Consider the following 26637-nt stretch of genomic DNA (forward strand, 5'->3'; position numbering starts at 1 on the left):
CAGGAATGCCGCTTTAAGCAGCTTTTCACCATCAGTACAGTGGTCTCCATAATTCTTCCACAAGCTGGCCATCCAACCAGACTGAGCAACCAGGGGAGAAGGGCCTTCGTAAGAGACGTGATCAAGAATGCAATGGCCACTCTGACTGAGCTCCAGAGATGCTGTGTGGAGATGGGACAAAGTCCCAGAGGGACTGCAGCCCTCTATCAATCTGAGCTTTATGGCAGAGTGGCTAAACAGAAGCCTCAGAGTGGAACACATGAAAGCCTGCATGCAAAAAAGCACCTAAAGGACTCTCTGATTCTCTGGTCCGATGAAACCAAGATTGAACTGTTTGACCGCAGTTCTAAATGTTATGTCTGAAGGAAAAAAGGCACCTGCCTAATACCGTGCCAACAGTGAATCATGGTGGTGGCAGCATCATGCTGTTGGGGTGTTTTTCAGCAGCAGGCACTGGGAGGCAGGTCAGGGTTGACGAAAACCTGAATGGAGCAAAATACAGATATCTGTTCTACAGCACTCTGGATCTCATACTGGGCTGAAGGTTCACCTTCCAACATGACGATGACCCTTAGCCCACAGCCAAGAGAACACAGGAGTGGTTTATAGGTAAATCTGTGAGGGGCCCAGCCAGAGCCCTGACTTGAAAAATGGATGAAAATTCCCCAATCCAGTCGTGCAAAGCTTGTCACATGATATTCAAAAAAAGACTCAAGGGGCCTGTGTGGAGATAGGACAAAGTTCCAGGACAACCACCAGGGTCTTTAACTTGAACCAGAATGTAAGAAATGTAGTTTGACTGATCATTGCGTCTCGACATCTTTGTCTCTGTTATGACTGAAAGACCCCAGCCCCCTATACTGTGCCTATGAGGTCTAAAATTGTCTGGGATTTCATGCCCCTTCTCTTGGTCGCTGATCTTCATGTCATTACTTCATTTCCCTGAACTGAAATAAAGACTTCAAACTCGTTTCCATTACAGCCTATATCCTCCTTTAGCAGAAACGTCTGAAGGGGAACTATAACTCTCCTCAACAAGATGAGTTTTTCCCGGAACTTCACTTTACAGCCCGCCACCAGAGAGATGCAAGGAGACTTCTCAGGTGGTTATTACAATAAGTAGACTTTGGAAAAAATACTACACCTGTATGCACATCAAACATGCCACTCTGATTTCCAGACCTTGTAAAAGAATAATAAAGAGTGCATATGCCAGCCAGCAGAATCTGGAAGTCTGAGCTGATTCAATTAAACGTAAGAGGGCAGACATGGCTGTCTAATTTAACTCACGAACACATACAGCACATGTGGAGCAGAGCTTGAGAACCAGGCTGAGATAGAGATGGGCTGAGTGAGGGGAGCGATGAAAAGCTGCAGCAGCAGCAGGGATGGACACAGTAACCCAATAGCCCATATATTTACAGACCCACTTTGAAATTCCAGGCCTAGTGAGTCACTTTGCTGTTTTTAGTGCTGTAGAGGGGGAGCGCAGAATTTAGAGCTGTTGGTCAGTGTGTCAGGCTGTCAGACTATTTCTGCTGCTGATGCCAGAGAGGTCAAGGGCACGCTCACCTCTTTAATGTTTAAAGGGGAGCAGAGAAAACATGGGGTCCTAAAGAGCCCAGGAGACGTCTCCTGCTATAATAATTGAGACACGCTTGGTGGTACACAGTGGGTCTACAGACAAACATCAGAATCATCAAGTTTAGTTTGTGCATTGTTGGAAAGATGAAAAGGAGATTACCAGTTTATGCTTCACATATCCTGATACAACTTTACTCTTGTTATCTCCAGATAACAACACTGGTTTACCCATGATAACCAGTAAATTCTCAAGATCTTAGAAAAAACAGTGGAAATTAACTCATTATCATATAAAAACAAGCCTTGTAAACCCAGGATAACAAGATAAATAAATCAGGATCTAGAGAAAACAGCTTCTGTAAACTCTGGTCTGTTGGGTTAAATTCCTACATAATTGAATCCATCCACTGGCTCCACAATGGACCCCAAATGCACTAAAGCTCTTTAAACACCCTTACTTTGTTTGTTCTGATCTAAATAATGGACCAGTTTGTTTTATTGTCACATTATTGATGCATGTTTGGTCTTTATTGAAACAGAGGCATTTACAAGGAGGTCCAAAATGTGTTATATGCAAGGAGAAGGCTCTCTATTTAGCTGAAGTTTCAACTGTAAAAGTCTGTGCACACTGAGTCGTTTGTTTCTGGATGTGTTTTGTGGATTTTTCATCAGATATGCACACTTGAAAACCAAGTCTGAAGTCTGAAGTCTATATATTCAGAGGATGATAGCAGTCATGTGATCCAGATGACACACAAGTCTCAGATGGGTTGCAGGAAGTGGAGAACACCGCTCTGAAATCAATAGAAATGGAGGAAACGTGCTGCATCAAAGCTCTAAATGGACCCTAATGATGCAGTTATCAAAAAAATGACTACATACATTGTGTATGAGCGCTACAGTTTACAGAAAAATGAACTTTCCTAGGGTTAACTGATTTGCCTGGTGTGAAGGTGGTTGATATCATAAATGACTTAGTCCTGAATACAAGAGTCTTGACAAATCTTGTACTGAGCTAAGAGGCGAGCCATGCTTCTTAAACCACATTCTCCCTTGTTTTGTCATAAACAGGCTTACTTTGACTCAATTTTTGCTACTTTTTATCTAATTTCAACCCATTTTGCCACTTGTTAAATTTTTTGCCTCTGTAACCCATTGTAACCCACTTTTCACCATTTTTTGTGCCGTTTGCCTTTCTTAGCTTACTTTTGGCTCTTTTAACAACTTTTGCCACTCTTTCACACCTTTTTCATGATCTTTCCACCAATTCTTCTTTTATCCTTTGTTTGCACTTTTTAAAATCACTTTCCACTTTTCACTTTAGATGCCACCGATTTTTGCCTCTGTAACTTATTGTACCCACGTTTTTTAACCGCTTTTCACAATTTCTTTTTGACAAATTTGTCCCTTTGTTTGCCTTTCTTAGCCCATTTTTTTGCCAATATTATCTTATTTTTGCCACTCTGAAACTAAGTTTCACCATTTTTCACCAAATTTTGTTGTGTTTAATCAATTCTTGCTACTTTTTACCTATTTTCATGACTTTTGAACCCCTTTTCACTATTTAAGATGCCAATTTCTGAGATTATTTTGCCACTTTTCACCCATTTTTGCCTCTGTAACCCATTGTTGCCACTTTTATAACTGCTTTTCACCATTTTTTGCCCCTTTTTTGCATTTCCTAACCCATTTTTGACACTCTTTAGCTACTTTTCACCCTTTCTCTGCCAATTATTGCACTTTTAACCATGTCTTGCCAATTGTTACCTATTTTTACTACTGTTTAACTTCTTTTTTAATACTTTAGACACCCATTTTGTGATCTTTCTTGCCAAGTTTGACCCATTCTTGCCACTTTTTTTAAGCTTTTCATAATTTTTTTTTGCTTTTAGTTCCCACTGTTATCTTATTTTGTAACTTTAAACCCATTTTTGCCACTCTTTAACTACTTTTCAGCATTTTCCACCAATTTTTGCTAATTGTAAGCTTTGTTTTGCCTCTTTTCACAATAATTACTTTAATTTTCCCATAAATATATTTTAGTTATTTTCTACTTTATTCTCTGGCATCCTGTTGTTGTGTACATTAGCCTACCCATGAAGTCTAACATTATTTTCCTAGTGGTTTATATCTGCGTGCCCATCCACAGTGTTAACATTTCCAAAATAAAGAGGCAATTTTGTTTGAAGAAAAGGGGTTTAAGTTTTTCACAAGTTTTACTGTTCTACAAAATAAATAAATAAATAAAATTCTCTATTAACTTTTGTTGCTTTGATAAGATTGGTTATTATTCAGGTTAGATAAAAAAATATGGTTATCACGGATTAACTTTACAATGGACCATGATTTCCCTGACCTTCACAGGCCGCTCATTTGCTGGGCCCCAGAAATCTCTCCCCAATAGGTGACCTTGCTGTTTGCTCTCAAAATTAGTTCAAGATTGCTTTTATTTCCTCCAGTTTGACTGGTTGGCACAGCCACAATAAGTACAGAATTCTGACATTGATTGCAGTTCTTCAGTGCAACATAAAGTCATCTGCAGACAACCTATTATGAAAATTCAATAAAAACAGAAACTGGGTCCATCCATCGCAAAAGAGCGGTTTATACTGGTCACTATATGTGGAAGCTCATCTTCTACTGTCCCCAGTCTTTCTTGTTAAGTGGCTGTATGCTCCATGGTTGCTATCTACAGAATATATGGGCAAAAACAGTGTTTAAAGTAAAGTTTCCATACAACAAAAATACATTCCACCTTGGGAAACAGACTTTTTGGTTAGGTATTTCAGCAAGTACAGAAAAATGACTGTAGTTGAAATGATTTACAACAACTGAGGGATTCTTGGGTTCCTCCTCCAGACTGAAAGTCAAGTTTGAAACATCACAACACATGCTCTTGGAACTTCACTGACATTTTTACTTAGGTCAATTTTAGCTTATCACTCAATTTGGCAAGCAATCACTCAGTGCAGACCTCTGCTGTAGTCATAGCTGCCATTTAAGCCCTGGAGGGTATACCCTAATGGTTGGGAGTCAAATCCCTCTCTGCAGTTCTTATCCCTTTAAAATCCCCTCTGATGCCCTAATGATTGCCTACACTGCCATGGTGAAAGCTCTAAATGGAGAAACTGTGCTCCCTGATACCAAGTTGGTAAATTCCATTGCTGTGAAGTATAATAGTCTGTCTTGGAAAATGGCTTTTTGGTGCTGTGAAGAAATGGAAACCAACCCAAAGTAGGTTGGGTGGTGCTGGAACCAAACACATTTTCCAATTCTAGAGATTAGAGATAAAACAGGGAGGTTCCTGTCTGCCGCTCAGATGATTCAATAAAGAGTGCAATCACGCCTCGAATTGTTTATTCTTCTTACCTTCTGCTGAGAGCCCTTGTACATTCACTCCTCTGGCGTCCAGGAAGCTAAGGCAGGCGTCCACATTCTCGATCTGTGGAGGAGACGGCGGACAGTCAGAAACAAAGGACAGACACAGGAAGAATGTGGCGATACTTAAAATTCAATGAGCCTAAATGTCTCGGGTTAGAGGGCTTGGAGGATGAGGAACGTCAGCGTTATTACCCATAAAGCACGTCATTGTGTGGTTATTACCCGACCCCCACTTGACCCTGGCACCCAGCTGCATGACATACTGACCGCAGCGTAACGCCACCTACACAGGCTCGACAAGCCGCACAGACGGCCTTACACATACATGTACATGGACTGGACTGGCAACATAACAGCACAGGGAGTCAGTGCAGAAATATGTGGAATTTTAAAGATACATCAGGATATTTTCAACTGAGATATAGGGTTAGACAGTGTTGTTTATGGTAATATAAAGCATTTGGCCCATATAAATAGTTACATTTATGTCAATACATAGTGAATACGATAAAATTAGTTCAAAAGCAATTCATCCATGGTAGCATGAATCTGAATATGAGAATGCAACAAGGTTTATGCTATGATAGAGGAGGCTGGGGTGGAGGGGGTTATACTTTGTCAGCAGCAGCATGGTGCATCAGCATTATTACAAGCAGGGATAAGTGAGCAGTATGTCATATTTAAATAACCTGAATAACCAGAAAGAGCTGTGATTGGAAGTGGGAGCCGGGAAGTGATAATCATGGGCGTATGACTACTGTGACTAACACTAGGCTTCTTTAATGTTGCCATGGTCAAACGTGTTTCAATACTTTTTTTCTAAAATCAAATAAAGGTTAAAATCCTATCATTGGGGCATCTATTTGTTACTTCTTCACAAGGAAATAGAGATACATATCACCATTAAGCTAAACAACATAAAGCTATGATTTATGGTCTACATGGCCCTACAGCAGATTCACTGTAAATGCATGCAAATAGACGGTAATAATCTTGGTAAAGAAGAACACACTCACACACTCACATTTGCACACAAGACCGAGTACATAGGTCAGCCTTGCCCACTTGAGGCTGTTCACAACACAGTCAACAACTGTCACCTCGGCAAACTGGTGTCAGATTCACAAAGGCCCACTGAGGCAGCAGTTATTGGGGGGGGGGGGATTTCTGCTAACGGGTTGCTTCATTAGCATGATGGCTGGCCGCCATCGCCCCTCAGGAGGTCTGTTATGATGAGGTCAAAGGTGGAAGCGCTCTGTTTCAGCGCAGTGTGCCAAGGCCACTCAAAGGGCAGGCTGGGTGACTCAGCCAGACGTCCAGCGGGCGATGATGATTCATGAGCTGTGAGTCCCCCCCGGTAAAGCTCCGAACTGCTCTCTCTCTCTCGCTCTTGCCCTCTTCTCTATGCACTCTCTCTCACTGTCGCTGTATTTCTTTCATTGCAGCAGGGAGATTGTAGAATCGAGATAATGAGTCATTTCTGCACACAAACAATTGAGACACATGCTGACTCTTATTTTTCTGCAAATGAGCTGAACTGTATTGCCCTTCATGTCTTAATTATGTGCATTCAAGTGACATTTTATCCAACCAAGAGAATCAGGGCCTGTCTAAATGTGCAGGACAATTATATTTTAAATAGTATAATTATTTGCAGATGTAACAATCTAGTGACACTGTCCTTTAAATTAAGATCACAAACTTTTATTATGGGAGCATGTTTATAGCCTATATTGCATGATGCTTTACAAAGAATTACATTGGCCCCCTTTTGCAGTTATAATAGCTTCCACTCTCCTTGGAAGACTTTCCTCAAGATTTTGTGGGAATTTGTGCCCATTCATTCTGTAGAGCATTTATGAGGTCAGGCTTGAAGTTGAATGAGAAGGCCTGGCTCGAAATCTCAATTTCAGTTGATGCTCAATGAGGTCAGGGCCCTGCGTGGGCCAGTCAAGTTCTTCAACATTAAACTCATCAAACCATGTCTTTAAAGTCCTTGCTTTGTTCACTGGGGCCACAAAGTTGGAAGCATAGCATTGTCCCAAATGTCTTGGTATGCAGTAGCATGGAGACTGCCCTACACTGAGATAAGGAGCCTAGACCAACCCTGAAAAACAGCCCCATCCCTCTTCCACTAAACTGCACAGTTGGCACAATGCAGGTAGGTAATGTTCTCCCAGCATCTGACAAACCCAGACATGCACATCTGGCATTGGACTTAGTGATGTAAGGCTTGCATGCTGCTGCTAGGCCATGGAAACCTGTCCCATGAAGCTTGTCCCACACAGTTTTGTGCTTACATTAATACCAGTAGAAGTGGGGACTTTCATGCACCATGCATTTTAGCAGTCGTTGACCCCACTCTGTGATTTAACGTGGCCTTCCGCTTCATGACTGTGTTGCCGTTGTTCCTAAACGCTTCCACTTTATAATGATATCTCATGCAGTAGACTGTGAAATTTATAGCAGAGATGAAATTTCTCCAACCATCATATTGCAAAGATGGCATCCATCACAGAACCATGCTTGAAGTCGGTGAGCTCTTCAGAACGACCCATTTTATATCACAAATGGAGACTGCATGGCTAGGTGCTTGATTTTATCCACCTGTGGCAATAGGTCTGATTGAAACACCTGAATTCAATAATGAACGGGTGTGGCCAAATACTTCTGAACCGAATAAATACAGGACACCCTGGTGTTCCACTGCTATATTATGCCCTGATTCCTTCAACAACTTTAGTATCAAAATTTAAATATCTCTGATTAAAGATGCTCTTTTCCTGCAAACTCCCCCTGTTTTCATCATCTTCTCTGGGCCTCTAAGCAGCTGCACTCTTTGCTCAAGGACATTCTCCGCTCACTGAGGAAGAACAGCTCCCTCTCTGTCACTTTCTCTCCACAGACTGATGTGTTTACACGGGTTGTATCAACAGGGAGCCCCGTGGGACGAGAAGTCAGAAGCTTCTCCATCTGCCCGACACAGATCACAACCTCCCACACGTTCCCGTGGCGGGCACTGAAATCCCTCACATGTGGGTTCCAACATGCTGCACATGGAGGCCGACACATGTGCCCACTTGTTTGATTATCCCACACAAAGTCTCAGAAGTTTGTGTGGAAAGACATATGCTGAGCAGTGATGGTGAATGCTCATTACTTTGGATTTAATTAGATCAACCACAAGGATGAAGTCTTTAGATGAAATATAAGTAGTGTATTTGCATGGTAGCCTTTTATCAAGGTTTTGCTGTTGCTGTTGCATGTGCTGAACATGCAACATGTATTTTATAGCTGACAAAAAGGAGAAACTCATAAACACTTGGTTGATATCTCCACATCTTTTTCTTCCCACCCTGAGCATCAGTAATGAAACCTGCACGGCCTTCTACGCCTTCCCTCCTCTCAAATTTCAGCGGCTTTTCACCCAAACCGCTGTTTGTTTTCTTTCAACCTTAACTCTAAAAATGACGTAAACAAGTGGAATAATGATTGAAGGCGTTGATGACGGCTTGGGCATTAATGTTCCACAAGGTTCTGGCGATGTTTAACTGCTAGTTTTGGTGGGCGGTTTTGGCTTTGCGGCATCCTGTAACAGCTTCTCGAGAAACCGAAATCATTTTGTTTTCCAGCGCAGGCTGGCAACAGTCGGATCGGCGTAAGCCATTAAAAGCAATTTGGAAAAAAGGGAATTTTGATGAGGCGCACTTCACCCAATCATGAAGTACTTAAGAGCAGGAAAAAGAGAGTGCACTGTGTGGAGGGATGGGAGGGCACATGTGCAACATGCACTGTGGGAAGGAAACTTGCCACGAGGCCTTGAAGAGTAACGAGAGGAGCTGTTAAGTGTCTGTGAGCTTCAGTTTCAATTATTTTAGGTTTCATTTATAGAGCCACGCAGAAAATCAAAATATTAGGTTGGAGCTGACACAGGAGACAGAGCAGAGACAGCTTGAACCATGGCCGGGTGACACATGGAGTGCAAATTGATTTCACTTTTCCATAGGGGTGATGAGACACTTAGCTCACCAGAGCTTTCAGTGATCCCCTGACTTATACTTTTCAAAAATGCATGGTGTTCTTTTGCCTTGATGGTGTAATGGTAGCCAGGAATACTTATTAACAGTGACTGGGCCTTCTAGAAATAGGTATCTTTTAACTTACAATCACTTGAGACACATTCACTGCACTCAGGTGATCCTCATTTCATTAATTACAAGACTATTAGCATTAATTAGCTGGACCTCTTTGAACAAGATCAGCAACTTGGATGTTTAAGCCTTTTATTGATTTTATAAATCAATCATGGTCAATACAACTTGGCTGTTTCAACAGAAACATTCCAAAAAAACCTCTTCAAAGTCAAGGTGAAACCAGATTTCTACAAAGTAACTGCATATGCACATCCATCCCCTGACTTAAACTTTTCACTTATCTTTTCTCATTGTTGTTTGGAGTGTTCTTTTGCCATCACGGTGTAATGGTAGCCAGGAATAATTACTAACCAGTGACTGGAGCTCCCAGACACAGGTGTCTACGACAATCACTTGAGACACATTCACTGCACTCAGGTGATTCTCCTTCCACTAATTGTGAGACTTCTAGCTAGTGTTGTACCCAAGACCACACTATCCGAGACCAAGATTTGCTCGAGACCTGAGTGCAATGAAACGACAAGACCAAGACTTTTGGGGGTCAAGACCAATCAAGACCAAGACCGAGACAAACCGAGACCGAGACCAGACCAAGACCATAAAAAACAATTTTGAAAAAACCATGATGAGGTTGAACAGTTAAAAAATATTCTCTCTTTAATTTTAGTTTTCTTTTTAATAAATTTGACCAATAAAAACAATGTGTCAACTCTTTCAAAGCACAACATGCAAAAATCTCCAGTCTTAACAAAATTGTTCAACTAACTTCTTGTAAAAAACAAATCCTTGCATTTATCTAAAAGCCACTTACAAGTCTGGAATTATTTTAAACATCTGAAAATGAGATGTTTATCTAGATTTGTCAAGTGAATGAGGCCAAAAGTAAGTGTTCAGAGGTATTTCTGACAAGAAATAAGATGGACTGATGTCCTTTTTGTTGTTTTAGCAAGTGCTTCTCCTTATCATCACATTAATGAAGTTGAACAATAGCAGATCAGTGCTGGTCTCAACCGGTCTTGATGGAAAACCCCGAGTCCGGCCAGTCTAAGACCGAGACAAGACTGAGTAAAAATGCTCTTGAGTCAAGACCAAGACATTTCAAATGTAGTCTTGAGACCAGTCTCAAGACCAAGACTGTTCTCGAGTACTCCAACACTACTAGCACTAACTGGCGGGGCCTCTGATGGTCAGGTCAGCCACTTTAAAGAGTGGGGTGAATGGGGTGAATATTTTTGTGTGTCAAGATTTGGACCCTAACTGATTAACAGCATGACTAAATACCCTTACATGTGGATTTTCATCTGAAAAAGTGGTCTAAAGGTCTAGTTACTTTTTATGAAACTAGACTCAGAGACCGTCACTACATTTGCATGTTTGCGGCTCGTTTTCCCGACTCCCTCCTCATGAAGGAAAAGTGTGCGGGGCAACATCGGCCCCCTCTAAGCTATCAAGTGTCCGATGCATGATGAGTGGAATTGGAAAGTGTTATCCATTAGTTGTGACTGTCAAATACAAATGGGCCAACACCTTAATTACAGCAGACAACAACCTCCTTCGAGACAGGACTGGAAAACGAGGCGTTAGCACTTTACAGCGATGAGCGCAGCTGGATAATTGAGGGGTTTTAGCCCAAAATGTTACATATCCACTGGAAAATACATGCCACCTTAAATCCCTCCGGCTGCATTACAGACGCACAGATGACTCAAGCTTCACAAACAGAGCTGCTGTGATGACTCAGATGACTTTTAGTTTTTCTTTCCAATCTGTTTCATGATCAAGCCGGTGATTATTTTTCCTAATGCTGTCAATGTTGATTGTGTTATTTCACACGGAAACTAACGTCTTGTCTGTATCTGATTCTGGTGGTTTGAATCGCCATGGTGGTCAAAGGCTGCGGGTTCTTTGTGCTCCTCAAGGATGCCGAATCAAGCACGGCTGAGCTGATTGGCTTTTGTAGCTTCATTTTAGTCTTTAATCTTCTTTTGCTTTGGGCAGAAATCAAAGTAATGATGAGTCATGATGAGAAATCAAAATCCTTCACATAGGAATGGATGTGTCATCATTTTTTAGCATTTCTTCCTGCAAAGCAAAATCAATACCAGGTAAAACTTGCAAATACTGCTTTTGCCTTTGACGTCTTTTTTTATTAAGAGCTTTGTTCTTTCATTTTGCATAAAAGGCAGAATATATGGAGGATGAATACACACTTTTTGGGCACCTTAATCTCTCTCAGCACTTGAAATTTAATGAGGCAGAACTCATCACTCATGCTGAGGCGACATATAACTGTAAAGCTTTTTAAAGCCAATATATACTTTATAAATCATTCCTGTTGCAGTGAGCAGCTTTCAAAGACAAATATTTACAGTCTGCTTGTTGTTGCCCAGAGTATTTGCACGTAGAAGGCCAGATTTTTTGTGTTTTAGAAGCCAAGACTGGGAGTGCTTTGCTACACTTGTCCTCTTTTTACCAAACCGTCTCCTTCTCTCATTATCCATCACCACTCCGTCAACGTTTCCCTTCAGGCCGGCCGGCTGACACTGGTGCATCCACCGGTCTCGCCCCAAAACACTTCACTGATTCCTCTATCACCCTGCCCCAAAAGCTGGCCGTGTGCGTCCCGAGCAGACAGCTGCTGACAGACGATGAATCAGAAGGGACAGAGCCATGTAGCCGCTGATGGGCAGAGGGGAGGCCGGGTTAAAGCATCCTGTCTCATAATCCTGGGATCATCGCTCATCATGTCAGGATCCAGAGCAAAGAAACTTTTTCTTACTTGGCATTGAGTGGAGAGGTGTTTCATGAAATATTTATCAAGGTGGCAGCTCCTTTAAGCCCTCGCGGTGATGGAAATAATTCCTGGTAGATAAAGATGAAAAGTAAATGCCGTAAATGTTGATTTTCAGGAACACCAGTTGAGCTCAGGCTGCGTTATTCTCCATAGGGATGAGGAGCACAGTTTGCCATGGATGGACCTGGATGTGCAGCACATCCAAGCTCATTAGCTTCATGCTAACACTGTGGACCCTATCATACAACCACCACAAAGTATCTGGGTGTGCAGTTCCTATTTTAACCTGATGCAGTTTTCATTGTTATGAACTCATAATTCAAATGGTTTAAACGGCAAATTAGCTTGCTTTACCATTAGCATCCAAAGGTGTCTTTGTCTTAAATAAGGAGAAGTGGTTGGGTGCAAAGCAGTTGTCTAGTTGCCTAAGTTGTCTAAAGAATGCAGAAAACAACACTTGATTGTGTTTTATGCCCTCAACTTTGTCTGCAAGGCAGCTGCCTTGTCAATCAGCTGTCACAAGCTTAACCTTTCATCCAAACACCCGTCACATCAAGCAAGCAGGCTTGCCACTTCCCCAGACAACTATGCTAGCTTGCTTGCTAGCTTCTATATTAGGGATAAGTTTGTTAATATTAGCTAGCTTGACTTAAATCTGAATAATGACAGGCAGCTAGCCTTTTAGGCTGCTTATACTAGCTACCTACTAGGCAGCCCATTAGCTGTGGATAACTGAAAGGGGTCAAGGGGCTGCCAAGCAGGTAGCTAGTTAGCTAGGCAGCCTGGAAGGCATGTGCTAACTATGTCTAAGTGCCTTAAAGGTATCTAAAACCAACAGGGTGACTGGCAGGTAGCTGTATAAGCGGCCTTGAAGGCATTAACATATCCATACCATGTCTTTCGCTACCCTTAGAGTAAGATACACTCTATATAATGCGTTACTAAGCATCTGAGAAGGCATCTAGATTTTTACCAAATAGATAAGCTTCTCTTAATCTGCTAAGGAGATTCAGTTGGGTTGATTTTGATTGCGTGATTGTTTTAATCTATGACATTGTTCAGATTTCACTCAAGCTACTCAAACTTATGGCTAATATGGAAGCTAGCAAGCAAGCTAGCATAGTTGTCTGGGGAAGTTTGCTTGATACGATGGTGACTGGTGATTAGATGAGAGGTTAGGCTCATGACTTCACCGGATTGGAGGGCAGTTCAAGGGCAGGACGTGCGTCTCAGGCAGCCGCTGCCTTCCAGGCGAAGTTAAGGGCACAAAAAACCCATCAAGCAAAAAGAACTGACATTGGACCACCAAAAACCTGATCAAAAGTCTGAAGTCTGTGGCGCTCATTGTGTTCATGATATTTAATAAAGGACACATAGAAAGATGGACATACAACTACTTCAGGGCTAGCAGTGTAAATACCAACGCACCAGCCAGCAGGCACAAGGGGAAAATAAAGTGAATAAGAGCTGACACTCTGATTGGCTCACGTTACTCCCAAAACACTATCCATCTATTATTTCAAGTATGTCATCTATATTCAAAAATTTCTAAAATTCAGAGTTTGCATTCATAGCGGCCTCAATGTTATGAAAGAGTGCACCATAAAACATTGTTTTAACACCAGAAAACCAAGCTAACATGATTCACCTCAAGTAGTCGACGCCTCAGAGACAAAACAAGTCTCTAAATTATCCAAAATGCTTCATTGTGATGTAAATAAAAGAATGAATGTTTAAGAATTTCACTCACTGTGACGTTCTTCCCTCTAAAGAATTCCAGTCAGGAGATAAACAGCCATGATGTATAATCAACAGAATCTGCATGGCAACACAGGCCTATATTCACGGATGTCTCGATTTTATATGGTGCTTTAGTTTCATCTGTTTACACCATCAAATAACTTGGAGAGCCTCCATGTGGCTTTGCACATCTGCTGCACAGACAGTTTGGTGGATGTGTAGGCTGGGCGAGTGATTGGCAGAGAGAGAGAGTCAAACAAAGATGTTTCATGGATGACAAAGACTAACGAGTCACCTCATTCATGTCTGGGTTAATCTTTTTAAATCCTGTTTCACTGTTCATGCCAGATCTCATTATCACTCTGTTGATGAAGCTGTTACAAATGGAGGAACTGATTCAAGATTTTCTGTCTAGTAATAATTACTGTGTGATCGGTCTTTGCGGCTTTGTTGTGAAATTATGAATCATATAAAGATACACCACAGCTTGACAAACAGGAGATTCAGCCAAAATGATTTATCATAGATGGTGAAATACCAATTGTGCTACCCTGATACTATCAGAGCTCAGTTCTGCAAAGAGTCACTCTGATGACCACAAATTTAGAAGCATAGCATTGTCTAAAGCAGTGGTTTTCAAACTTTTTTTGCCAAAGGCACACCAAAACTTAAGCCAAAATCTCAAGGCACACCATATTTAAATCGACACAAAATAGACGTTTTAAATAATGTTACAGTCAAGGTGGCCTACAAGGGGGGATAAAGGGGAGAGCTTTCTGGGGCCCAGCCAACTGAGGAATCATGGAGATGGCTTAAGTGGGCAAAAGGTGGCAAAACAAAGTCAGAAATGGGCAAAAGTTGGTAAAAAAAAAAAAAAAAAAAAAAAAAAAAAGTGGCCAAACATTGGGCTGAAATTGACAAATCTTGTTGGAAGTGTCTAAATAGTGGCAAAAATGGGTTACAAGTGGACTAAAAGGGTTAAATGTTGTTAAAAGGTGGTAAAAAAGGGTTAAAAGTTATAACAAAGGGCATAAAAATTATTCAAAATTGGGCAAAAAAGTGGTCAAACGAAGGCAAAAGTGGGCAAAAATTGGTAAAAGCTGGCCTAAATGGGTTCAAAGTGTCAAAAAGGTGGCAATATAGATCACAAGTGGCAGAACAGTGGCAAGAATGGATAAAGTTGTTAAAAGGTGGTAAAATTGGTTAAAAGTGATGGGAAAAAATGGCAAATAATGGCCAAACAATAGCAAAATTAGGCAAAAAGGTAGCAAAAGTGGGTTAAATGTGGCAAAAAGGTCCAAAAAAGTGGCAAAAGTGGGTCAAAAGTAGTAATAAGAAGTGGCAGAAATGCTTAAAAAAAAGTTATTTTTATTTTAGTTTAAGTTGTATAAAGTGACAAGAGAAAACTGACATGGTTCACACCCCCTTTCCCCATGACAGCACATACATTTTAGCCACTTTTCCAGGGATTGCAGGAAAAATAATTCATTAACATTGGTAAAAGCAGCTTTTTTATTGCAAGAAAAGGTTTAAATTTCCCCATTATCACAATAAAGTAGAATAATATAAAAGATATAGATGCATGTTCTTCGTAGACTTTTGCCACCATTTTCTTCCAGACGCATTTGCGACTCACTGAAAACTGATCCATGACCCACCAGTTGAGAACCACTGGTCTGAAGTGTCTATCCTGTGGTATCCTGAAGTATTAAGATTGTCCTTTACTGGAGATAAGGGGCCTAGACTAAACCCTGAAAAACAACCCCATACTCTTATCCCTCCCCCACCAAACTTCACAGTTGGCACAATGCCATTAGGCAGGTTACGTTAACATGCACTGAGATCGCACCAGTCATCAGCTATACTGTCTGTAAGTGGGCACTTGTTGCAGGATATCATCATCCTCTATGTCCTTTTTTCAGAATATTTCCTCTCTTCTCACATCAGCTCACATCCACCTTGGTGAGAATTGACTACGGGTCTGACCAGAAAAGGTGCGGGTAATGTCCAGGTGAAAAATGTGTCCAATTACCTTCACTCGTGCAGCCTGGCGAAAAAGTTTCTAGAAGTTTTTTCGTGTGTGAATAGAGCGTATGAGACATGAGAGCTAAAAAAGCAGACTGGAAGTCTGCAAAACTTCTAACTTTACACATTTTTAAGGCTGAAGCCATTGAATAATCTTATTAGAGCATGTCTCAGCTGAACACTTATGAATCAATAAGCAACAAGCAGCAGAAAGAAGACATGGAGGCGTTTTTATTCATCTAAACTCCAGAGTGCTTAAAAAGCAGAAAGCAGAGAAGGGAACAGCTCACACTGTCTCTGTCACGTCCACACTGTTATGGTCCTGTTTTACATAGAGAAACATTAGCAGCATGACGGATAGCATTACTGTTGACAAGCGACAAATTCTGCTGTCAGTCCAGGGCTGTTTCTCCTTAAAGGGTCAGTGAGGTTAAACTGCTGCTGACTCTTTAGGCGTCTGTTTGAATAACCTGCTGAGCAGCTATGAAGCAAGGTGAGAAATACCTCCACGCACGTCTCTGCTTCTGTGTTTGGTCCTTCAGTTTTGTCTGACTAGGGAAGAAAAGAAAGCAATTAATGCTTGTGATATCTTTATAGAGGTTTATTAGGATCAGATATAAAAGGACAGAAGAGAGATTTATTTTCATTATTCACTTGACGAGAAAAGTTAGAAATGTTCAGAAAAAGGTGAAATATTGTGAAAAAAAAAATCTTATGACTAAAACAAAAGATAAAATATCAAGATAAAAACTGCTGAATGTCAAGAAAAAAATGTCAAAATGTCCAACAAAAGTCAAGAAAAACAATAAAACTGTTTACATAATAAGTTGAAATGGTGAAAAAGAACCAAAAATGTTGAATGCACAATGTATAAAAATGACAGATGGAGACCAACTTCTCATCCCCACTGTTTTCATCTTGTTTTTTTATTGAGTAAGTTGTTCATAACTCAGCAGGGAACAGTTTCTCCCCCCAGGCTGTCACTCTGAAGGACAAGTAAATGTAATAGAGTTACTATGACGACCACTCAACAGTCACAGAGTCACTATGAAGACCACTCAACAGTCACAGAGTCACTGTGACAAACACTCAACAGTCACAGAGTTACTATGACGACCACTCAACAGTCACGGAGTCACTATGAAGACCACTCAACAGTCACAGAGACACTATGATGACCACTCAACAGTCACAGAGTCACTATGGAAAACACTCAACAGTCACATAGTTACTATGATGACCACTCAACAGTCACAGAGTCACTATGACGACCACTCAACAGTCACAGAGTTACTATGACGACCACTCAACAGTCACAGAGTCACTATGACAAACACTCAACAGTGACAGAGTTACTATGATGACCACTCAACAGTCACAGAGTCACTATGAAGACCACTCAACAGTCACAGAGACACTATGATGACCACTCAACAGTCACAGAGTCACTATGACAAACACTCGACAGTCACAGAGTTGCTATGACGACCACTCAACAGTCACAGTCACTCTGACGACCACTCAACAGTCACAGAGTTACTATGAAGACCACTCAACAGTCACAGAGTCACTATGACAAACACTCAACAGTCACAGAGTCACTATGAAGACCACTCAACAGTCACAGAGTTACTATGACAAACACTCAACAGCCACAGAGTTACTATGACAACCACTCAACAGTCACAGAGACACTATGAAGACCACTCAACAGTCACAGAGTCACTATGACAAACACTCGACAGTCACAGAGTCACTATGAAGACCACTCAACAGTCACAGAGACACTATGATGACCACTCAACAGTCACAGAGTCACTATGAAGACCACTCAACAGTCACAGAGTCACTATGACAAACACTCAACAGTCAGAGAGTCACTATGAAGACCACTCAACAGTCACAGAGACACTATGATGACCACTCAACAGTCACCGAGTCACTATGACAAACACTCAACAGTCACAGAGTTACTATGACGACCACTCAACAGTCACAGAGTTACTATGACAAACACTCAACAGCCCCAGAGTTACTATGACGACCACTCAACAGTCACAGAGTCACTATGAAGACCACTCAACAGTCACAGAGTCACTATGACAAACACTCAACAGTCACAGAGTCACTATGAAGACCACTCAACAGTCACCGAGTCACTATGACAAACACTCAACAGTCACAGAGCTACTACGACAAACACTCAACAGTCACAGAGTTACTATGACAAACACTCAACAGCCCCAGAGTTACTATGACGACCACTCAACAGTCACAGAGTCACTATGAAGACCACTCAACAGTCACAGAGTCACTATGACAAACACTCAACAGTCACACAGTTACTATGATGACCACTCAACAGTCACAGAGTCACTATGACAAACACTCAACAGTCACAGAGTCACTATGAAGACCACTCAACAGTCACAGAGACACTATGATGACCACTCAACAGTCACCGAGACACTATGATGACCACTCAACAGTCACAGAGCTACTATGACAAACACTCAACAGTCACAGAGTTACTATGACAAACACTCAACAGCCCCAGAGTTACTATGACGACCACTCAACAGTCACAGAGTCACTATGAAGACCACTCAACAGTCACAGAGTCACTATGACAAACACTCAACAGTCACACAGTTACTATGATGACCACTCAACAGCCACAGAGTCACTATGATGACAACCTTATAGTCTCAGAGTGCCAGAAAATTTGAGTTCCCTTCAATGAAACAAGCACCTTGGCCCTGCTTAAATAGTCTTTTACTGCTTTATTCTATCTTAAATACTGTAAGAAAGCTCACTATAATTAAAAAAAAGCCTCACCTCACATGTTCATTTGCACTCCTATATCTTTTTACCCTACGAACTACTTATATAATCCATTTACCGTAATCAAATGCTGCAAGTTATTACACATAAGCCATGGCACAAGACTTCTGTGTCCTTTTTAAACGACACATTCACTGACTTTCTTGCAGCCTGGGAGCTGATAATGGTGTGAACTTCTATTTATTAAGATCCTTAATAAATAGAATTGGCTCTTTCTTTCCTAACAAGTCTGTCTAGACTCACCATGAGCTGTTAAATGTCATGGAAATTAAGCAGAGGGTTATATCTCGGTCTAATTATGAGAAAAATAAGTGTCACCGCTCTTTATGTTCTGTGTTATGGTGCTGAACTACTGTAAAATGACCACTGATGCATTGTTATGTGCTGCAGTGATCTCTGGGTGGCTGCAGTTTCTTAGGATGACTGTTGTCCGATATTATCTCACTATTTTCTCTCACTCCCTATATTTCTCTTTTTAAATCTTGTTTTTTGTGTGTCAGATTACACCACACAGCACTTTTTACAGCAGCTTTTCCCAGATGCTAAATGTCACTGGCTCTTCCCTCTGCTGCAGAGGACAGTCAGCAGCGATACGTCAGCCGTGACAGCTGAAGGTAGAGGTTCTGGAAAAATCAACTCATGCCAAAATCACAAATAGTGAAGTCTATGATTCCGACTTGATTGAAAACAGATAAAATTTGATTTTTGCTCTCTGGATCTCATAACTGCTCAATTTTGAAGTCTCTCTTTGGCAATTTTTTTAACACATTTATTCAAACAGGTGAGGTCAACTGAAAAATATTCTGTGCTTATGGGAAAACATGGAATCAAAACATTAAAGTTAGTACACTTAAGACAACAAGCACAATCTGTGTCTACTCACTGAGGTCCTGACAGCTTAAGATATTTCATTTTGAACTAAAATTTTCAGGAGTTGGTGTCAAAAAATAAATTGATACCTTAAATCATGAGCTCTGACTTGATAAACACTTGTGAAGAAGTTGATGTTTTCACTTCACAAGTCAGTGCAAAAATCAGACAAGTCACTCTTTGTGCAGGAGGAATGAAGCTGGGTGATCACTGGTGGCATCGACACTTTACTGTCATGCATAGTTTGACTAAAGAAGGTTTGAGGAGGACTTATGACTGGCATGTAGTGTATTTGTGAAAATACTACACTATGCATTTAGACTAGTCAAGTTGGACTGCAACAGTCAAACAAACCAGCTTGGTTCAAAGGTGTCTGCTCCTTCACACCGCCTGATTTTAACAAGCCAGCTCTCTGCTCCCTTAACAGAACATCTGTCCATGTCGTTCAGTTATAATGAGTGATTAAAAGCCTCCAATTTGGTTACAAGTGAGCCCTAGGGTGCTCTGATCATACTGCTGAACTGGCTAACATATGAACGGGTCAACCTGTGCACCAGAACACAAACACTGTCTCACAGTAAAAACAGACTGGCGCCTGAAAGGGACAAAGAAGAAAGGGAGATGGACCCCAAGGAGTTCACAAGAGTCAGAGAGCAGAGGTAGTGATATTAACACAGGGTCAGAGCAGGGAGGAGGTTTGACACAACAGCTGCTCCATCACTAGACAAGCCAAACGATGAAGGTGTATATGCAGGTATATTTACAAGAATGCTCACTATACAGCCAGATGTTAATTATTGAAACATTGCAATGCACTTTTCATACTACTTATTTTGAACACATATGGCAAAGTCAGATGTCTGAAAATCAGTGCACTACCCTTTACTGCAGGCTACCCCTTGCCAAAGGTGGTAAGCAACTTCACTCATGGTGCAGATGTGTCAACATCACAAACAACAATAATACAGTGATCACTAGAGCATGATGGGGAATGGGCAGAGCTTAGATGGTTGACTCTAATGACACTAATAATAAACACTGTCAAATAACTCCAACACTGGAAGACATTTAACTTAGAATGATGTTAAAACCACCACTTACTACTGACTTCCCCTAGCCACTGGTGGAAAGTGATTATCTCAGTGGATAACTTCACTCATGGTGCACTAGCGTTTAACATCAAAATCAACAATAATACACTGATAACAGTATACTAGGCATGAGGCCGGTGTATCAGGCTTAAACACATCTGGGACACTTTGCCCAAGGGCATGATGGGAAAATGAAATATCTTCCATATTAACTCATTTCTTTTGTGGTTGTTCATCATTCTTAAGGCTTGGTTATGCTTTCCTGCGATATCCGACTGCACGGACAAAAACTGATGCGGAATCATGATGCGTAAACGTCTGGTGCATTTATACCGAGTGCCAGCTTCCTCTTCGCTGCAAACTGATATCTCCCAAAAGCTAGGGGGCAGTGTCTTTAAGAATCATGTCCGTAGCGTGTTTAATGCCATTTTGACTTCTGCCGTGTCCGCATCTGTAAAAATTTCGGGGATGTGCGCAGCCAGACGAAAATTGGTCACACGGGACCCCAGCGAAGGGGCGTTTCTTAATATTTGACGTCACGTTCGACATGCGGACACTCGCGACCTCGCGGATGCGTCAAGCATAAAACAGTCTAAAAACAGACTTAGAATGATGTTTTAGAGCAGTGGTTCTTAACTGTTCAAGCCTTAGCACCCACGGCGACTCTTCATTGAGAAACTGCAAACCAGATTTCTGATATTTATCTTGGCCAGTTGGATTTATTCAATTAAACATTTACAGTTTGGACCTCAGCCAGTATCAAATCGAAGACACAGGACAAAAAAAGCCTGTTTTAAATGAGTTTCATGGACTTTTTGGCACTATATCTTCCAGGAACACATTCATGACCCTCTGAGGACCTGCATCACACTTTTGGGTCCCAACCCACCAGTTGAGAAGCACTGTTTAAGAGGACATCCATCTTTTTCCCACTTACTTGTTCAGTTTCTGATCATTCAGGGGATTCAAACCTCTGGTCACAGGCTCACTTCTGAAGGTACCCAGTACATGCACAAGAACAGAGACTGAATTGCACCCCCGGTATAGCTGAAGTTCCTGGGCTGTAAATAAACCATCTGCCTCAGCTCTTTGGGTCACTCACTGCCAAAGGCTGGACATCCAGGATGACATCAGGGATGTTTCAGAGGCCCAGAGTTCCCATCATCCATTTGTCTGTGTATTTCAAGACCATCTCTTATAATAGGTGACTGGGCCTGACAGCCAAGATGGCTATAATCAAATTAACAACCTGAGGAGAAGTGTCACCCACATGCCAGTTGGTTAAGCCTCACAGTAAGTGAAGCCAGGGACTCAAATTAGTAACAAGATCAATTAGAAGCAGAGATTAATAGCGAGCTGTGAGGATGATGAAACATCAGGCCGGTGAAGATGATATCGCTGAGTGCTCGTGCTGTTTGTCCTCTTGTCTGGCTGCTGTGCAGGCTGCCAACAGATGGGGCCCAGATGACACTAGAGGGCTTTTATAGTCTCAAAGAAACCCTACACTCAATTAGGCCTCACAGGCAGCACATAAAGTCCAAACCTGCTGCTCAGGCCGAACAGTTTGACTTTTCAAGTAGAAGTGGAAATTGCTTTGCAGTGTGGTTGTTAAGATGAGGTTTTGTATCATGATTGTTTATGTCTTTCATGGACTATAAGTTCTTTAAAACCATGAAGACTCAAATGTTACATCAGCGTGTTCCATCAGGCATCATCAGCATCAACTCCAGCATGCACGGAAATGCAGTTTTCCAGCTTTCAAGTCTTGGTAATGCCTTGTTGTGTTCGTTTAGCGATGCAGTGTAGCATAAACTGATTTATCTTCAAATATGCAGTCCAGTAAAATGTGACAAACTGCATCATATTTTCACACAAACTCACCCTCGCTGTAAATCAACAGCCAAAGAAATTACAGAGCTGAATGGAACTGGACTGGGGGGAGCGCCAAGGCTGCAAATGGCTGATCTAAATATGATCCATGGCACACTTTAAAATCCAATACCACAAATGAAAAGCTGCAGGAAAGTGTTGGCTTTAAAGTGGATGAGTTGTTCGATGTAATCTCTCCTAGTAGGACCTGTGCAGGCTTCTGCTGACAGACATTGCAATCATGTAGGATTTTTGGAAAGCGTTTGTTTTTTTTTTTCTCTGAAATCCTTTGCTGAGGTCGCGTACTCACATTTGCACACCCAGAGAGTGAAACTGCACAGTCATCTGTATTGCAGGGAAGCGCTCTGTGGTTTGCTAATGATGTCTGTCTATAATGAGGAGGATTAGTGTTGCGAGGCTTTATTATTTTCTGCTGAATGGGCCTCTTCTGCCATCCCCCGCCCGCCGTTCTTGTGTTCAAGCACAAGTCTTCAGAGAAATGAGGGGGGAAAAAAAAAATCACCTCTGCTCCATTCAAAGGTCTGTGTGCATGTCTGAATCCTTTGGATGTTTGTACAATTGCTGTGAAAGTTCACTGTCAGATGGTTTTACATCACAGAGAGACTGCAGAGGTGACTGGGAGGTTTTAAGGATTCACACAAACACAGAGAAAGATCGACAATCCAAAGGTTACATTAGAAGTTAAACACATTTGAGAGAAGAGGATCAAATTCAGCTATTCCAAACTACACAGAATAGAAACTGTCTAGCTTAAAGTCCCTGTAAAGTGATAAAAAAAGATCTGTAGCTTGTTGTATGACAGGGCACTGTGTTATGAACCACTGGACCAAATTTCAGTCATGAAAAACATCTCTAAGTTAATGAAATTAAGCTTCAAAATCATAAAAAAAAAACTAGGCAGTAATATCTGCTCTAGGGTTTTGTGGGCATGTCAGTTGATTGAGCTAAGCCACACCCACTCACAAGAACTACAATCCTCTTATATTATTAGAAATGGCACAAGGAATCATCTGTCTGCTATGCTGCTATGTCTTTGTTGTTAAGTTGATGCTGAAAACACCCCATTTTTTGTTGTTCCTCTTCAAAATAAAATATGATGATTAGCATTGGAGTCTTTAATTGTGACAGATTTGGCAGTATTAGAACATGTCTATCTTGGTTACTTTGCTAAACTTAACATTGTGATGCTGACAGGCATAAGGGATTGAACTGTTTCTGTTTTGAGAGAGACAAAGCCACAGTCCCTCTGTTGATCATCCAGGACTAAAGACAAGTGAAATATGGCTTAAAACACACTTTCAGGTAAGATTTTTGTTCATGCTGCATCTGTCAAGTGAAAATAGACAAACACTCCAGCAATCAGCCTATCTTTTGACCTAAATTTACTGTTTTCTGGCACAGATCTCTCATGCTTTTAATAGCCCATAGGCCACCATGGCTGATAGATCTGCAAAATTTACCTCACACTGAGCAAAAACACAGCATGTAGCTGGCTGTTAATTTTCACTGAAGGCAGCGACATTGACTAACAGCAGACTGTATTGAGATAAACTGCTCAGGGATTTTATATTGTTGTAGCATAAGGGGTGGTGATGCCCCATAGCAACTGGTGACGTAGTGGGGTGTGATATTTGTCCTTCTCAAATTAGGAAAGAGGTGAACAACTTTCTACCGGTCTAAATCCAAAATTCAGTCACACATAGATCTCCGTGTCACATGTTTAACAGCAAACTTACAACTGTAGTGTGTTTAGACACACATTTTGGATCTAATTTGGTTCAACCATTTTTTCAGTTACTATGGATGATTGATCAATGCCATTTTTGTGAAATTTGGGGGGATATATTTGTATATATGGAGGAATATTCTAAGAAAATTTTAGGGGGAATTTGCTTGTAAATTTTAGGGAATTTATGTGTAATTTTAAAGGAAATTTTCATTTTGAATGTTAAGGCTTCATGAAAAAGATTCATGGAAACATTTGGGGGTACTCATTATGGTTTTACTTTACAAATATGTTTAAGGAATTTCTCAGAAATTTTTGGTAATATCTTTAGGGAATTTTGGAGAATTTGTGTGGATATTTTGGGGAATGTGTTTGTAGATTGCAGGTAGTTTTCTAGTAATTTTGGGGATTCTTTTTAGAGAATTTACAAAATTTTATTGGAAGTTTATTGGGAATATGCTTTGAATGTTTGTTTTTTTTTGTTTTTTTTGCCATTTTCAGGCCATTTAAAAATTTTTTTTTTTAGATGTTTGGGGGAATTCATGTGGAAGTTTTCAGGCTTTTTTTTATGGAAAATTCAGGAAAAAAGTTGGAATTTCATTGGAATTTCGGGGGGGGGGGGATTTGCTTTGAATTTTTACGTATTTTCATGGAATTTTTGAAAATTTATTTGTAAATTATTGAGAATCTGACTTGAAATTTGGTAAACAGGTCTTTTGTGATTTTCAAGAATTTTCCTGAAAATTTCAGAGTTCTGTGTGGATGTTTAAGGGAATTTTCCATCATTTTCATGGAATGTTAGGACTATGACAAATTTTGTGGATATAGTTATAAAATTCAAGGGGGAATTTGCTTTAAATTATTAGGGATTTGCATGTCAGTTTTGGAATATTCAGGCTTTACAAAAAAAGATATTTATTTTCAAGAATTCTTACACAAATCTCAGTAATTTCTTTAAAATTTTATGGAATTTGTGTGGAAACTACAGTGGAAATTTTGTTCATGCTTGGGCTAAACATTGTTGGTCAAAAACTAATTCCTGTTCAAAGACAAGTCCAAGCTTTTCAACTCATCAGGTCCTTCTGAACCAAAACAAGTGAGGGAAACCTAAAAAAAAAAAAATTTACAAACAAAAGCTCAGGCCTTAGGAAGTACAGAAATTCCTCTAATCAATCGTCCATCACTCTTGGCTGCCAGATTGATCCATGTCTGACTTATGTTTGATATTTTTCCTTTTTGCTGATCTATTATCACAAAACTAACAACAAGACATAAAAGAGATGTATTCAGCTAGTAGAAAAAAAAACTGCTCAAATCTCAGATAAGTCGAATTCCCCTGTACAATGCTCCTGTCACTCCTCATTCTCATCATTGTCGATGGTGTGCTCCGTGGTTGCCTACGATTCCTTCCGAGACCTAAAACGTGGTCGAGGGTACTGTTCTGCAGACAAAGGCTGTTCCCAAATCTCAGGAACAAATTCCCAGCAATCATTACTTTCTATGCCAATAAATTCAACCAGAACTATTCTGCCCCGTAACATCGGCCACAAAATCTACTGGGAAAAATGGGCATGTTTGCAATCTCAACTGGTCTGAACACTGGGAACGACAGGACCTCAAATGTGGGGAATCCCATTTACATTGACAATAATACACAGGCCTGCAGGATGCGGGGAAGAAAAATGACTCTAGCTGACAATGATTTCCATTTTCTTTGAGTTTGTTTTATACTTTAGGGAGCCATCAAGAAATTTAAAATGTCTTCTGCATTTAGAGTAGGGGGAGAATCAGCAGGCTCTAAACGTAACCAGAAGACATTCTATACTGCAGTATTTTCAGCCTCATTCCATGCAGTCATAGGACAGCAGTGTAAAGTGTTTGACATTTCAATCTTTAGTTTCACATTAGCAAGAGAGCAGCAAAAGGTTGACCTTTTAGTGTTATGGAGGAGACTAGCACAGGATGAAATGCAGGATTTTATGAAGCATTTTAACAGTACGGAGAGGAAAGGGCAGACTATTTTACATACTGTGCTTAATGGGAGCAAATTAGAGGAAAGGGAGGATGGAGAAGTAGGACAGAGTGGATGTTCATTCATATTTCTACAGTTGTTTTGCCATTAGGAGTGATAATCTTTGGTCTTAGTAGTCAGGACTTAGTCATGTTGCTTGAACTTAATGCAACTAAGGCTGCCCCAGAGAGATGCCCAATAGTTTTATGAGCTCTAGTTGACCAAGTTTCCAACAGCTGGTAAGTCTTAGAGACCCCAGAGCACAGTGGCTGCTATAATTCTCAAATGGAAGACGTTTGACACAGCTGGGATTCGTCCAAGAGTTAGGCCTTAGTAAGAGAGGTGACCAACAACTTGATGGTCACTCTGACTGTGCTCCAGAAATCCTGTGTGGAGATAGGATAAAGTTCCAGAAGGACGACCATCACTGCAGACCTCCACTGATCTGGGCTTCATGGCAGAGTAGCAAAACGAATTGCAAGAAAGGACCCAAAGAACTCTGAGATTGTAAGAAACAAGATTCTCTA

At 40.9% G+C, this 26637-nt stretch overlaps 1 protein-coding gene across 4 annotated transcripts in view; it reads right to left on the reverse strand.

The window, feature by feature from the left end:
* Positions 1–26637, reverse strand: part of nav3 (neuron navigator 3) — a 340033-nt gene that overhangs the window by 187353 nt on the left and 126043 nt on the right. For all 4 annotated transcript variants that reach the window (XM_041780603.1, XM_041780602.1, XM_041780601.1 and 1 more), the window contains exon 4: positions 4954–5026. In XM_041780603.1, coding sequence (XP_041636537.1) covers positions 4954–5026 — 73 coding nt within the window. The remainder of the gene's footprint in view (positions 1–4953; positions 5027–26637) is intronic.

Source organism: Cheilinus undulatus, linkage group 23, assembly GCF_018320785.1.
Source record: "Cheilinus undulatus linkage group 23, ASM1832078v1, whole genome shotgun sequence".
Lineage (NCBI taxonomy): Eukaryota > Metazoa > Chordata > Actinopteri > Labriformes > Labridae > Cheilinus > Cheilinus undulatus.